The 16,953-nt window shown below is 44.1% G+C and overlaps 1 protein-coding gene and 1 long non-coding RNA gene across 4 annotated transcripts in view; one reads left to right on the plus strand and one right to left on the minus strand.

Annotated features, from left to right (window-relative positions):
- Positions 1-16,953, plus strand: part of LOC143181706 (uncharacterized) — a 203,523-nt gene that overhangs the window by 156,067 nt on the left and 30,503 nt on the right. The window lies entirely within an intron of this gene.
- Positions 1-16,953, minus strand: part of LOC143181646 (uncharacterized) — a 222,409-nt gene that overhangs the window by 113,700 nt on the left and 91,756 nt on the right. The window contains exon 2 of the mRNA XM_076382174.1: positions 13,151-13,308. Coding sequence (XP_076238289.1) covers positions 13,151-13,238 — 88 coding nt within the window. The 5' untranslated portion in view covers positions 13,239-13,308. The remainder of the gene's footprint in view (positions 1-13,150; positions 13,309-16,953) is intronic.

Here is a 16,953-nt window from a genome sequence, read left to right on the forward strand (position 1 = left end):
GAGAGCAGAAGCGGAGGAGAAAGAAAAGGGAGAGCTTCGACGGTGACGAGTCACTCTGTCATTTCGTTATGAGTTACCGGAGGAGAAACGAGGCGGAACGAGGAAGACGGGAGAGGAGCAATTCCTTCTGGAATTTCGGGAACGCTCGGGGGCCTAAATCGTTCCGCTCTTCTGGAAGAAGAAAGGATGTCTTCGTTTCCGCGATCAAAGGCGCCCGACGATCCTCGCGCCTCCCATAGAAAATTCACCGTCCTTCGGCGAAATTTCACCGCATCTGCTCGCGAAATTATTGCGCCCAGACACTTCCGCGGCGAAATGTTGGTGATACTTGTGGAAAAGGTGTGGCAGGAAGTTTATAAATGAGAGGAGCTGATCGGTGTCGATTTAATAATTAAAATAATTGTAGTCAGAAAAGAGAGCGAACAAATGTATTTTACAGAAAAATTTATTTAAATGTCAGCTCAGGTAGACGTTAGAAGAAACGGAATCTTAGCGGGATTTTCAACATGGAAGAGGCTAAAAATTGATTCCTAAGCTAGGTTTACATTGGGTAACTTTTGGATGGGCAGCTGAGTTGATGAACTAGAAACTGATCAAAGTTGTCCCTGAAAACCCAATTTCAATGAAGTCGAAAGGACAATTTTGGTTGACTTTGGGTTGATCAACTCGGTTGCCTGACCAAAAGTTGCCTAATGTAAATGTAGTGTGAAAACAGGAAAGGATAGCGTTTCGTCCTGCGTCTGCTAGTAATCCTACTTAACAGACCCTATCTTAGAGACTCGGGTATGGTCAAGTCAGGTCAGAAGTAATATTTGTAAGAAAAGATAGCTAGGACTACTTTCAGAAAATTGGTAAGCAGAAGAAAGTCCCTCTAGTAGCCAAATATTTGTTCCGAAGGCCCCACCACAGTAGCATTACAATAGTAAATAAGCAAACCTATACATTAATCCCACTAATGTATCATCAATTCCCCATAAAGACCATTTTCACATAATCCCGACTGCAAGCAGCATTAACAGACTGCACCCAATCCTCTTAATATTATAATACCCAAATGTCAGTCGGCAAACTTATTCATACTAATTCCATCCACCTCGGCTGCAAGCGTCACAGAATCCCCGGCCAGGTCAGCACCAGGTCAAACTCAATCCACTGTCCCTCTATTCCCGGTCTCGTTCTAAGCCAGCCCTAGCCCTCAGTTCCAGTTCCTATTCAGCACGAGACCAAAGCCCTGTCCATCTAATTAGTCGGTCTAATTAGGCAAAGTTCTTCGCGATCCATCTTCGACGACAAGTTCTCGCCGCGTCCATCCATTACAATAAGGAAGCCCCGCGATAAACACGAAGAGGCCGACGTTGGAGGCTTCCCATCGTGTCGCCCACCAGCGAAAATGTCCCCGACGGTCCAAACGGAGACACGGAAACGTGTGACGGGGCGAAAGTCTCGTGTCCCGTGGCGGGATCCGATTTGTCTCGGTTTCAAAGGAACTTTCCCCCGCGGGGCGCAGAGGTTGCCTCGCTCGGAACTGGAACAGCCGAATTAATGAAGTAAACCGGGCCAGCGGGGAGAGCAGCCGAATCGATGAACGATCGGGGCTCGTTGGCGAACGATGGACACGGTTTCGAGCTAATAAACCGGAAACCTAATGCGGTTCGGCTTAATAAACCGGAATTACCCGTATTAGGTGTTGGATCGAGCGGTGTATCGCGCCCAGCTTCTCGGCAATAATGCGAATTTAGATTGATCCGCCCGCGTGGAACGCAGAGGGACCGCGCTGCGTTCCCTCTAACCTGCCAGCTGCCGCGTTCCATCTACGCCCAGTCAAACTTGACATCTATGCGAATTCATTGGCGATTCGGATGCACGTTTGCCCTGGAGGGATGGATCCTAGATGGGCAGGCGAGTGGGGACTTATATAATGCGCGATCGGACAGAAAATATGTTGCGTTGGAACAGAGAAGTGATGTGTAGCGTACACATCAGGTAGGTGGTCGTCGAGCATTGCGCGCATGGCTGTTAACCATTTGGCCCTCGAGTTGGTGGAGGCAAGGCCTTGGGTCATGCAGGGGTTGCAGCTGTGTGCAGCTGTTGTCTATGCGTTTTGGGAAATTTTGTTTTAGGGATATGGACAGTCTTACTTTGGGTGCTTAGGACATGCTTTTTTATGGGGAGACGACAGTGAGCTAGACTGAGCATTCACTTACTAACTTCCAATGAGTGAACACCATTGATTATTGATGGTTTTATATGATACCCTTAATGTCAGGGCAAGTTTGTGATTTCATGGCGATTTAATTATTGTCCTACTTTCTTAATATTCCTGTTTATATTTCTCTACGAGCACTACGTACAATTATTTCTATGTGGGGAATAATAATGTAGGTTAATGAGTCTTTAGTCTTTAGCAGGTTGTAGAATTCATCAAGCCAAATACCAGACTGACGGAATATTAATGACTAAAGTTGGTGCATTGGGAAGATTGAACATTTTGATATTCGTGTGCTTGAATATTTGAATGTTTCAATATTTGAACACTTGAGTATTTGAAAATTGGAACGTTCAAAAAATCGTTTAAAAACAGTTTCCAACGATCACTTGATTACACGACCACAAAAAGAGAACAGTTCGCCTCTTACCTTCCGCGATTGAAACACAAAGTCAAGCGCTACTATGTGCAGCGCGGTGCAAACAGGTGTAAAATAAAGAGAGTCGTTTGAATTTGAGAAACAGAGAGCAAAGAGGGTCGGCAGGAAAACGCGTGGGAAGGCGAAGCGAGAGGTCGAAGGATCAGAGAGATTTCCGGAGTGCAAGCATCGCTGCTGGGGCGATGGCGAAATAATCGAGAGTCGGCTGTCTCACCGGGGGACAAAAGAGATATTTCACCGTCCGACAAATTTCCTCGCTAAATGGCCGTGCAAAAATAGAAAAAGAGAGGAGGCGAGACACAGGCAAAGAGGTGTGCACGGGAAGAGGGAAACAAAAACAAAAACGTCGGCGCACAATGCTGGCGTTCGGAAGCGCGAGAATTAAAAACTCATCGTCGCGTCGGCTCAAATTGTCTCCGCGATAAATATGATAATAATTACCTGGCCAGCCGCGGAACAATTAACGAGGAATAATTATCGGTGGATCTGGAAGATCGAAGCACTCGAAAAACGAATCGACCCTCGAGATCCGCCTATTAAATATTTCGAATTATTTGATGGATTTTTCACGCTTTTAATGATGAAGTTTGAATTATTTATAATAACAGAATGACAAATACGGATTGAGTTTGGACTGATTAAACAGAATTGAAATATTTTTCATCGAACGAAATATTCCCCAGCGAATCCATCCAGCTCTAGTCTTTGAATGTCCCCGCTAGAGCGATTATAACCCCTTTCGCTTCGGGAATCAATTTCGCGGTGTTTATTAAACGATGACAAGCCGCTCGACGATAGAACGCCCGTAGAGCGCGCGTTTTGTAACGCGTTGAACTCGACGCCCCCATTCCTCTGGCGATATTAATACTTAATGGCGTGTAACAACTAATTCGGTCAATGACTTCTTTCCAACGTTATACCAACGAACGATTAATACTTCTCGGCTATCGAGCCTCGCTTCGTTTATAGGTAAATGCACAAAATCCATCCGCGCCCAGCTTATCGGCGATAATAACGAAATTACGATTCCGATTATTGAAACGATTAATGCGCGCTCGGGCGTTCGCTCGTGAATTTTCCCTGGACGAAAACGAAAGAATGCACGGGACAGTGTACGTGGCTGCACGTCCACCTCGATGGCTTCGATTTCGAGCGGGAATTGGGTCGTAGAAGTATTGTACGAGGGGCATCGTTACCGTGTACACATGTCGTTGGAGATTCGAGACGCGATATGCAGCGGCGCAATTAGGGAACAAGGATGGATCTATGACTGCAGCATGATTCAGGGTCTATGTTAAAATCAATATCCACGACAGTCATCGAGTTGGTTTCAATTACGTAGCTCACCCTGCACGCGAGTGTTCAGAATAAAAGGAAGAAATCGGTGGCCCGACGCGAAATGACAGCGAGCTACGTTGCAATATTAAAAACGACAGCTCGTCGAAACCACGGAGGCATAATAAAAATGCTGTCGTTCGGAAAACGTCGATATCCGGGGGAATAATGACGGAACAAAATCACCGACACGCTCGTCGATACCCTGCCCCTCGTCGGGAGGGTTACAGGATGCGCCGAACTTCCATTTGTTGCTTCGACAACGATTTTACAGGCTGCCGTCGAAATGGGAGGCTGGAATTTGTGAGCCTGATTCGGAACTGTTATGCGTTGGGATTGTAAAATAATGAGGTGGAATTAGTAGATTTTTGTCGGTAAAAGCTAGGAGAAATAAGTGCATTTTGTGGAGATTATGTGAGGAATTGTGTCTGACAAATGCGAGTCTTTACTACTTACGAGGCTATTTTGCATTGTTTTATGCTGCACAGTGTATGCCACGCTACTTTGCGTTATTCTGTACTGTACTGTACTATGCACTACACTATACCAAGTAGCTTGAAATATTAAGCTACTGAGAATTTTGAGATTTTCTAAATTTTAAATACACTGACTTCCATCAATTAAGGGTCAATTCATTCCCTGAAATAAGCTCTAGTACGGCATCGATATCTCTGTAATCGAGAGCGATCTCTCCCATTGAAACGAGAACCGAGCCCACATTTCGAGAAACCGATATCAAGAGGAGCTTCTTTCGTACAGAGTCTACTAAGCGTTCAGTGAAGCAAAACAAGTTCGTCTCTCGAAGATGACACACTTTTTCCCTGGTCTGCCCATATTTCCTCCCTGCCGGCTCGTAACCGATGAAGCTAACGAAGGAAGTAAGTACAGGACCGATAATAAGCGAGAAATCAGGGATCCTCTCTTCTAGGACCGTCGTGTCGCTTGATTTCTTTTTCCTTCTGGCAGCGTACCAAAGTACTTTGTCTCGGTCGTTTGAAAAATGGCACGGAACGAGGGAGCACAGGAGCAGTCCCGTAGAATATTCATGAACCGACTCTCTCTCTTTTTTTTAACTCCACTATCGATGTAAACCGCGCAGGCGACGAGCAGCAATTGTTTGCATTCAATTTGATCGCGTTGTCGAACGATCGTGCTGCTATTATACTCCTGCCCTTAGGACAGAGGATCATGGATTACTGAAGCTAATCGGAACACAACTTTCGTGAGATTTTGCGTCACTGTGGTTTTGATTCTGCGAAAAGGGGTTTAACTTTTTTAGGTACAGAGGAAATGTTAAATCTCTTCAGAAGTAGAAGTGGTAGGAAAATTGTACCTCTGTCGCTGGAAGAATGGGGAGAGTACAGCATCCTGCTTCGAAAATATAATTTTTTCCTTTGTCTCACCTGAAAGAGCAACTCTAGGAAAACATTTTTATTCTACGTTAGGTAGAAACTCGCAGAAATAACTACCATGTATGTACGTATGCAGGAACGGAGGAAAAACAAACTTTGTTATAATATTACAATTGTGTTTGATCAAGTTTAGCTCTCGTACAGGGATGATGATTTTTGTTAGCGTTTCTCGTTCTTTTTGAAATTTTATCGATCTCCCTTTTCTTAATTATACTTCCTGTAAAAACAGTAGAATAAGTTTCAAGTCAAGACATACAAAGATAAGTAGAATCAGGCTTAAACCAGACACAGAGAGATCAGTAGAATAGGTTCCCAGAATTTGTACTTTCAAATCAGATAAGAAGAGATCAATAGAATATGCCCAAAAATTGGGACTCTCAAGTCAGATACAGAGAAATCAGTAGAATAAGTCCCAAGTCAGACACAGCATAATCTCGTCTTATTTTGGTACGTAAAATCACGCCTTAAAATTTTCTGATCATTGACTACTTCTATTATAAAATGGAAGTACATTGAATACAGCAGGTGTCCTAATACTTCTGAATAGTGGTGTACACAGTAGGGGCGTATTACAATTTCAAAAAAAACCTGTCTTAAAGTTCCCAGATTCTCTTTCGTGACAACAATAAAATAATTCACATCGAACGTGCCAAAGCCAAGCTTTTTCCCAAATTGCAGACCTCCATCTCCAATAACTTCCTCGGCGAAACGTCACGAGTCTCCCAGTTTACGTAAATGGCTCCACCATATAAACCCACCCCACCCCGCGTGCTGCACTTAACGCGCTGGCGTGCATAACGCCCGGCACGTGCAAATCTAAAATCGACCACAATCATTCGGATAACTGCGTCCAGGCTTGTCCAGAACACATGCAAACTGGGACGCCAGGCGATAAAAATTCTCATTTACTCGGCCACGTTCGTCGTCGGCGGGTCACGTTTCCCTTTTCCTATCCCAGCAATCCGCAAGGGTTTAAACCACGGCGCAGAAGCCCGACGACGCCTCGGCATTCCGCGGGTGCACAATTTACGAACACGCCGTGGCCCGATCACCCCCTGCCCCAACCCCTCGGAACCTGCCACGCGTTTCGGTACGAGGTCGCGTTTGCACCAGCTCCCACGACGTATGCGCGGGGTAGTTTGTCACAGTCAAGTGCTCGCTAAGTATGCGCGACCATTTGTCTCCGATCTTCTATTCTGGCGCGGCCGTCATTCCACGCTCGCCACAAACAGAATTAAATGTTTCTGCCTCGCGTCGCCCACCTCGCCCCCTCGGCCTCGCTCACCTTCCACGTCGGCCTGCCCGCGGCCTCCTCGATCCCCATCGTCTCGCGCCACCGTGAAAACTTCGCGACACTTTGGAGCCCCGAGGAATACTTGATGCCCTGCTGCTTTCTGTTATTCATGGGTTTGCGTGGGGGCGTCTGGGGACTGGCGGATTTGTCCAGTTAAATGTTTTATAATAATGTGTTTTATATTTGAATAATTGTTGGGGTAGTATAGAGTAGTCTAATGTCTGAATATTTTGGCGGAAAGAACGGTTCGGGATTGTGAGCTTGTTTCTTTTTGTTGGAAGTATGTAGTACCATAAAATGAGGTGAATAGAAATATAGACAGTAGTGTAAGTATGTATTGGGATACTTTGATGTTATTAGAGATGCATGAAATATCTATATTTCCTTATTTATAGTAACTGATATTAGATGTTGTTTTCGTCGATATTTGTAAGTTTTATAATGACCCATTGTCATACTCATCCATATAAGTAGGTACATTTATTTGCCCATTCGTTCAGACACGATCCTCCTGTATTTCGTTCATCTCCTTCATGAAGGAAACATTCCTGTTTCATCCCTTCGATCACTCGATCCCGAGAAGTAAAAGAAATGTCTCCACATCAGCTATACCCTTATTTATTCCTCTGAAGCCATCGAAGGCGACAGTAAATAATTCTGCGTGGAGTCGCGAGCGTAACTAGGATCGAAAAAGCACGCATGCCCGAATTATTCACGGCGTGCTGCAGGAAATAAAGCGATTCCTGTCATGGCGAGATAAAAAGAGGACTGCTTTTACCCGAAATCCATTAATAATGATTCGACCGGCAGTCCTGGTAAATGAACGCTTTTATTATTTATGCTCGGCCCGGGGATAGATGGATTCGGCCATTTTTAACGCTCGCGTGACGTTTTCGAAAATCTGCCCTCCGACGATTAATCATCGTGGGCGGTTCTTGTTGCCACCGCGAACCTAGACGATTCCATCTACCAAGAAACGTGACTGTGTCCGTGAACGAAAGACACGCTCGTCCCGCGTCGCTCGTGTTTTCCTCTGCATCCACTTTGTCCGAAGTTTTCGTTAATGGGCACCCTCGCGAAACGTGTACCAGCCTCGTCGCCTCTCGCGACAAAGGATCCCCCGACGTTTCCGCGCCATCGAGATCGTTACAGTCCGCGTCGTCCCGTGGCGCGACAAATTTTTGTTAGGAAAATTTATTCCGCCGGAGCGAAAGACCGACCATCTCTTGTTATCTTTCATCCGCGACGGCTCCTCTCGCGTGCTCGCGCAAAGCAAATGGACGACCCGCGTCTCGGGCTGAAACTGTATCTCGAAATGCAGTGGCTTTTAAGGAATTAAATCTGCTCGGCCATGTTCCTGGACGCGCTACCGTTTTCTAACCCATGAAATATTAATTTCCTCGATACTTTGAGAGAGCTGGAGTTGCTGATTTGATGGAACCGAGGAATAAAGACGGATTTGTCTGTGTTTTAATTAGAGTGAGCTTGGGTGTTTTTAATTGGTTCGATTGGTGGATTAGGGTGGTTCAGATAATAACTGATGAGCTTTGGTAATGCGAGTGGGTGGTCATTCTGATGAAAAAATGTAATATACACTAGGGATCGATTTCTTTCTGTTATCGAAATATAGGCAGAAGTACTAAGGCTGCTTTTACTATTAATAATGATTTTTCTATTATTCAGTCGATGAGATCCATAAAATCATGCCTATTTGCGTGCATAGATACGAGAGGTGATTGTTTTGGACAATTTGTTTGAATCAGGATGAAACATAGTTCTAAATAAAGTATTATAAGTAAGAGTTAAGTAGCTTGAATGTGTCTGACTACTTGTGGTTTATACTACTTCTTTCCATATCTCGAAAACTGACTTCCTAAACATGTTAGTTTTTTAGTTTTAGTTACACACAAATGAAACCTGTTAAATTACTTCCCCATTTTGGGCCAGAACCTTTTTAGTAATAGCTTTCTTTATCGTACTGTTAGGAATGCTAATTTTATATCACGCCTCAGACTTTAGTATCCCTGATTCATATTAAATGTCAAAATGACAAGAAATGTGGTAATAAATTCCCGAGGAAGAAAGTGGGCAATTTTAAGAATAAAAGCTCGCTGGGACACTGTTGCTCCTAGAAACCCGATTAACGCGATCTTGTTAGCGCGCTGCATCCTCGGACCCGCGAGTTTGAGATCAAAGCGCTGACAAAATGGTGCGCGATGCGTCCTGGCGGACAAGCGACGTGTTTTCGCTTAATTACGGAGTCCTTTCCGAACGAGGCCACTCTTGACTCGCGTCTTCTCCTTCCTCCCATTTACACTCTTTCCCTGGCACGTTGCGATTATGGTTCCTGGCTTTATTAAAGCGCGCGTGGACGTAAACGAGCGAGGTAATTGCGAAGCCTCTGACTCGTTTTGTTGTGCCTGTCTTTGTTACGAGCTCGCCGATTAAGCGGTTTTAAATGATAATTTAGGGGACGTGTTTTCTGCTTACTCTGTGTGGGAGAGATTCAGCGAGACGTGGTTCTTTGATTAAGAAGTCGCGAGGGGTGGAATTAACCCTTTCAGGGGCAGATGCTCTTCTCGGAGTTTATGTGTCCTATATAAATTGAAGCTTCTGCTCGATGTTGCAACGCTGGTGCGTATAATATGGAAGTAAATGATAAAAATTGCAAATATGGTAATTACGTGACTATATAATCATTATTTGCTGGAGTTATAATTGCGCATCTGCGATTGTGTGCACAGCCGATCGTTCTGAATTTATTTACTCAAATTTGGTAGCGTTTGTACTCAATACACAACACTATTTGTACTGTTTGCAATATTATTATTATTAAAAATAGTAGGTGAAAGATACCTACTGATAAAGTCTTTTAAAATGCAGCCACCTGGTTACGTTCCTCGCAATCATATAGCTTTATAAGTAGTCACATATGTACATTAATACTTTAAAATTCGATTCAGTATACCCCCTGTTCATCCCTAATCTTCATTCCTTCCCAAAGATCATATCACCCTCATAAATTTTACATTTAATACAGTCTATAAATACGTATACGAAGCCACAATAAATCCCGCCTGAAATCCTCGCTCAATCAGCTATTTCAAAGTAAAGAAACATTTAATGAGCTCTCCGAAACTATACAATAATATCCACACAAAGGAGCAACGTTAAACGAAGAGGAATCTCCAAGAAGAATCCACGAAAGAGAGTACAGCGATGGCAAAGAGCAACGGGACATCTCCGAGGCGTGCTAAAGATAACTGGGACAGCTTGTTTATGCCCCGTAAATTCGTCGAGTTCGAGATTAGGTGGCGTCACTCGGCAACTCTTAGCGGTGGGCAAACGACGCCGCGGTGGTGTGCACGAGGTCGAATTTACCCCTGCATTAATGAGCAGAACACCGCTCTTTACGATCGTCTCGACCAGAGGAGGGTAGCTCGTCACGGAGGGCACGCGAGCTCACCATTAAAATTCGATCAGATAATTTTATTTGCCTCGCGATTAGGGTGACCGTTCCACCCTCCACCCCCCACTCCTTAACCACCCCTCATCCCTCCCTCTGTGGCTACTAGTTTTGACGTGAAACGACGTCAGACCGACCCATAAATTTCGAGTTAATCAACGTGTAAGCCGCAAAGAATCCCAGCGTTAGCTGAAAACGCGAACCATTCGTGACCTCGATTCGGGCAGGGGTTGCAGGTCGAGGTCTCTCGACAGCCCTTCACGTTTCAGTGAAACCACTTTCGGACGGTATGTGGGCCAATGGACAGCCGACGCCGCTATCTTGGTGTGTTTAAAGGGGTAACGACTGTGTGGTGCCTCGTTTTCGACCCACCATAAACGGACCCAGCGTGGAAATAAAATCTCTGGAGCACAAGCGGCAAGGACGTTTCGACCTATCAGGAATTATACTCCACAACCTTGAGCTCAGTGGCGGTGACTTTTCGAGGCGAGAAGTTTCAATATCCTGGCATAAAATAGGTGGACTTTTGTCCTCGATAACATACTTCACCACTAGAGGAACTTTTTCCTATTTACTGGTTTCTCGAAAGTGGTCGTCTAAGTGTTCTTTCCTACAATTTTCATACATACAACTTTCTGATTTGACATAACTATCCCCACGTTTAAGGCAGGGTCTGCTGGGTAACCTTAGTGATGAGCATGGTTGCCAGCTGATGAGTCCACTAGGAGGCTTAGGACGAAACGCTAGAAGTGTTATGTATCCCCTTACTTTAATTGTGAAGTCCCAGAGATTGAGGATACTATTTTATGACACTAGTTTTTATTTTTAATTAGGTATACCTAGTACATTAGAATTTATGCTTAACAAGGAATAAAATTGACGTTCGTGTAAGTATGGGGACATGGTCAACTGCTGAGCCAAGCACGAGCCCAGCAAATATTATACATACTAACGAAAAATCACAAATCCACAATGGCAAATAATAAAACACTATCAATACGTATTTCCTCAGTGTAATCGTTCGAATTGGCTCGTGCTCTTCTCGTCGAATGCATAAATGGACCTTTGCACGTGGCAGACGGTCCATAGTTTATCTTTCTATTGGCGGCATAAAATAAATAGGCGTTGGTTGAAAACGAGTGCAGTTATTTCGGGATTCCTAACGAATCATAAAAGACTAGGCAGTTCACGATCTACTCTCTGGTATCTATTCTGCTAAACCCCTCGCATAGAGCCAGTAACCAAAGTGGCTCTCAAAAAGCGCGATACAAAGCGGCCGATAAGAAGCGCGAAGTTGCACAACACTGGCCATTCGTCGAGGGGAACAAAGAAGAATCCGAAAACAATGAATTTCGCTGGTGAAGGGAGGTCACGGAGCCTGGCGCTCTCCAGCGTGCCTTTATCTCTCTGGCAGTGCTGCAGCCAGTGTATCGCGCGTAAATAGTTCTCCAGAAACGGCCGCGCAGAGGAAGTTCAGCGCTCGCGGAACGTTGAGGACTCCTCTTCGCTGTCCCTAACAACTGTTTGCTTCCAGGTGACCTTAATCTAGGAAATGGCCACTAAGAGCTCCCCACGTGGAAGGGGGCGAAGCCAAACGTGGGCAAGCGGTCGAGAAAATGGCGAACAGTGGGCCACAGGAGCAGATGAAAAGGGATGGTGGTGGAGGAAGGAGAGGGGAGAGGGGTAGAATAGGAGGAAAGTGGATGGTTTGAATGCTGCGTCGCGATGCGTTCGGGGCTCCTTCGTCGGACGGGACACGCGTCGAGCGAGCTTTTTCGAAATAAGGTCGTGTAAATTCAGAAGCTGGCACCAGTGTCTCAGTAATTCCGAGAAACGACGCCAGTTTGCGTTAAGTCTCTGCTGTTGTGGCTCGCGGGGATCGGTTATGAAACGTTTACGCTTCCGTTGGAGGCAACTTCGACTATTCTGAGCATAGGAGCCAAGAATTAACGAGGAGAATTAAAACGTGGACAGATTAAGGCGACTCCGAGTTGTTGGGAGGCTCGTGGGGATTTCGAAGAAGCCTGGAGACTTAAAGACTGTGTTGCGTGTGTTCTATTAGAAGGAGGTATATTCAGTGTCAGTGGAAAAGGTGCTGCCGCTTTGAGATGCTCCATTTAAATAAAGACGTATTAAATGAGACAATAAGTCGTCAGTGAAATCTAATGTATACCTACATGTGGATCTGGTTTAGCTTTTGTTGGACCAAGGTGGAATCACTTTAATTGGACTCTCAGAACTTAAATATAGAATTTTAGGAATTAGAAACAAGGAATATGAAGACATGTACAAGAAGATTTTGAAAATTTCAAAATTAAAAATGTTAGTGTTTGAAAACTTGAAAGTTCAAATGTAGAGAGTTTGAAATATTAATGATTTGCAGTTTTAAATATTTGAAAATTTAATCAGTTGGAAACTTAAAAATTCAAATATTTATTCAAAACTCTTTTCGAATCTTCAAGAATATAGAGAATCAGTATTGGGGTCCCTAAGTGTCCTCACGTTGATCCACCAAAACTAAACCCTAGCAGATCTCCAACTAAAACTTTCCCAGCCTGCCAGAAACGAATATCCCCTCGATTATCGTCCGCGCAACAAGAGGCAGCCATTACTCTCGCGATTTGGCTCCGAACACGGTTCTCTCGCGTAACGTAATTTAAAAACAGCAGCAACTGGGTCGTCATCCAACAGGTTCTCCATCTCTCGCGGTCCCCGCGAGCGTTCAACGACACCGGAAGGGTTAAACGTCTGGAATTCGAGCGGCGAGAACGACGAGAGCATCTTGGTAGCGAGGATACACCGAGACGCGGAGGAAAAGTCGGTCAACGAGTTAACCAGATTTAACCCCTCACCCTCCCCCTCTCTGGGGGAAACTTTCTGAAAATTGACGAAGGACGAGGTACACCCTCGCGCCCCGCCGTCCCCGCTCCCGTCTGCTACCGAGTTCCTCGTTGTCGCCTCTCCCAGGACAAAACATCCGACGACGACGGTTTCTTACCTCCTTGTCGGGAGCTGAAGGCACCGGTGCTTTCAGCGATGATTAGAAGCAGCAGCGGGCTTAATAAAGCTCTCGAGGAAGGCAGCATCTTTCCTGTACTCCTACCGGCGCCTGCGCGACACAGGGTCCTTTAACCGACTTCCCTCATCACAGCAACCCTGAAAACGAAAAGGACGAATTATAAGGGGGTGTGAGAGTGACTATTAGAGGCGATGTGTTAAGGCTAAGTGTTTTCGTGTATTATTTTGTTTGTTTGTTTATTTATTATGAAATGGGATTAGCCCTTTAGTGAAGGTACGCGATACAGGGATTCTGCGTTAATTGGCTATGGTTGGAGACCAGATTTGGCTGACTACAGGGTGATTTTTTCGCTAGTGGATTCAACAGGGGTTCATAAATATAACAGAGACCCTGTTTTTATACTCGATAAGCTATTGGATGTAGGAGTATTGAAGGAATAAGAGGAAAGTGCAGACTTTCTAATAATATATGATTTCTATATTCTTCTGTAAGTGAAAAAGCTCGTCCCTTAAAAGTAACGAAAATGACTGCAAATACTGACGACAATGATTTAAACGAAAAACAAATCTATAGTATCGTTTTTCTCCACTGTCATCGACTCACGAGCGATAGTAACTTCTGCAGAGAATTAATAACAAAAAACGAAGGAACAGTTTGTACCCGCGAGTTGAAAAAGAGGACTGTTTAGCGGAGCAACGAAGTAGTATCAGCTTCTTCGCAATTGGGTAAATGAAATAACCGACGCGCAAAAAATCGCGAATAAATTCGCTTCGAAGGCTCGAAGGTGGGTGAACGGCGAAGGAGGAAAATATTTCTTCGTGCTGGAGAACGAATGAAAATGAAATTTTTGTCCGCGAACAAAGGCGAGCGAAACTGATCTTCCGTCCACTGCAATTAACAGCCAGAAGAATTATAATCGTTCCTCGGAAGATTCATCCGACGATATAACCACTTTGAAGCTCCATCGTTACCATCCTAACGAGGCTGAGTTATTGAAACAAATTTCGGTGCATTAGCGAGCAAAGCGAAGGTTAACCCTTTGTGCCCGTCCATCGATCGCAATTATCCTCGGCTGCAAGGCGATTACTCGTGCAATTCTTTTTCAGCTGACGATATTCTGCGAGGTTGCTCTCTTCTTTCGCCCTTCCCTTCGATCTGCCAAGTTAATGAGACTCGAACGTTCAACGGCGTGTTCATTAAGGCGTCAAAATTTGTTGCCTCTACTGAAGCGTTTCATCTTTTTTCTCCACCCCTTTGGCTGTCAAAAATTCGAACGATATTTGCGATGGAGAAAAAAAAAAAAAACGCGGGCTGTAAAGTCATGCCGCTCTTTTGTCCAGCGAAATATTCGATCTTTGCCATTTAATACGTGTCGAACCGATCGACCTGTCCTCGATACTGAGCAATCGTGCATTAATTAAACGATAATTAGCCCCGATATTCGCTGGCCGTTTATTATATTTCAGCGGCGGGTAATTGCCCTTGCAATTTCTCCCAGCGTTATTGTCGCTCCAATGAAAATGTAATAAAATTCGAACAGCGGTCGTTTGTTTCGCGTAATAAACGTTGCTTTTAAATTACATTGTCTACGCAGCGGAATTTCAATACCAAATAACGTTTGGTAATGCCTTTCGGTATAAAGCCTTTTAAAATTCTTACGATTAGCACACGAATTGGGCATTGTGCACCGTGGTGCGTTGTTCAGTGTGGATATTTTATTTTGGACCGACATACATATGAGAGGAGGTTTTGAGAGAATGCTAACCCCTATTAGGTACACATCTACGTAAATTTAAATTTGGATATGATGTCGATAAAAATGTTAAACGAATAAAAGAATTAGAAGAGTTTGAAATTAGGAATATTTGGAAACTCGAATAGGTATCTGAATATTTGAATATATTTTTAAAATTTAATTTCAGTTAATTTAATTTAGAAAGATACACATATTAGTCACAAAAAAAGAAGAAAAGGAAAAGAACTTGATACACAAGATGATGAATTCAAATGTTTGTGAATTGGAATATTTGAGAATTTGAATATTTGTGAATTTAAAAATTTGTAAATTTGAAAATTTCAGTCTAAAAATTTGAAAATTTGAATATTTAAATATTTAAATATTTGAATATTTGAAATTTTTATATTTTAGAACACTAGAACACTAATGGAAGTCAGAATAATTTCTGTAAATCCCTAAAAAGAAGAATCTCTTCATGTTTCAATTCCATCGACATCACAAGACTAAACTTGTCCACCAGATTACCCGTAACCTACAGAAACTTAAGCCAAACCTCTAAACCAAGAGCATTAGCCCTCAAAAATATGTTCACCTCCTAGCGCAGAACCTCCTCCTTCCGCCCCACCGACTGCAAGCAGAATGAAGGAGGCCAAATTGCAATGTCAACAGCAAGAGAGCGTTCCACAGCTATTCAGAAATTCGCAAGCCACTTGTCAGCAAAGTGTCAACAGCCACTCAAAGATCTAACCGGCATTCGAGTCCATCAACGGGCGCGTCTACGACAGATCAAGCGGCTCTCCATTTCCAACGTTTGCCCGAACTTATTTATTTTTCCGCGGCGAAACGTGCAGCGAGACACCGTGAAAAGAAGGCGGGGAGGAAGAGAGTGGCGTTGGCCCCGGGGGCGCGTTGGGTTTCCATTATGCTAAACCGCAAATGGAGTCCTGCGATCGAGTGTCTCTCCGCGCCACCCCCGGGGCACACAAAGCCGCTGGAATAAGGCTCCTAAGGTGTAATGTTACCGAGAAATTAAATTCTCTCGTTCTCTGCGACTGCCTTCGCCTCCATTCTCGGTCCGATTCCTCGTCCCCTTGCTCCTCGCTACAGGCTGCTCCATTCGACGCCGAGGAATCCCTCGGAACAACTCTCGGACGATCTCCATGGAGCACTTTTCTCACAAAATTTTCTGCTTTTAGGATTGCCCCTGGCTCCATAAAATGAAGGGTGAGACAAATTTGGGGAAGGGTTATACTCGAATATTAGGTGTGGAAAATAATTTGGAATTTCTAGAGTGAACCGTTTTTAAAGTTTCATATCCTGGGGAAGGTACTTTGAGGTACTATTAAGGAAATAAAATTTAAATTTTCTGTACAAAAGCTACAATCTTGATATAATGTGGAACCCAGTATCCCTCTCGTAATATTTCTGAAAAATTCTGTATTATTATTTATTGAAGTGATCGACTTCTGAGTATTAATTAAAAATACCAAGTCAGGTATCTTATCTTCTCTCTTTCATATTTTCACAAATCAGTGCTACAGTGGCTTCAAATTATATATCCTCGAAAGCTGCTTGAGACTTAATTAGGATAAATATACCCTCTGACATAACTCCAATATCGCATCTAAAGCAGGGCCTGCTTAATAGGCTCCACTGATAAGTCCAATTAGCAGAGCCAGGACGAAACGCATCCTCGTTCCATTTCCCTTCTCTCGTTTTCAATACAGCGCCCCCATACCTTGAACACCCTGTAGCCACCCTCCTCCCTTCCTACAGTTTTCTTGTCATGGAATGAACAAACCCGTGACACTGTGTCACAGTGCACATGCTCAGGGACAAAAGGATTCACCTGACATTCTAGCTTTTTGCTGGGAGCACGTCGGCGCCGATGATTTTCTCAGGTTTTTCCTGCAAACGTCCCTGAATTGTTGCGATGAATTACGGAGAAAATCACCTAGTAAATCCCGTTCCCAATTTTGCACCTGAAGCTATTTCCTTTATTCAAGAAAAAGGAAGAATTCTAGCATAAAATTAGGAGCGTCCC

The sequence above is a fragment of the Calliopsis andreniformis genome, chromosome 1 (genome assembly GCF_051401765.1).
Source record: "Calliopsis andreniformis isolate RMS-2024a chromosome 1, iyCalAndr_principal, whole genome shotgun sequence".
In the NCBI taxonomy this organism is placed as follows: Eukaryota; Metazoa; Arthropoda; class Insecta; order Hymenoptera; family Andrenidae; genus Calliopsis; species Calliopsis andreniformis.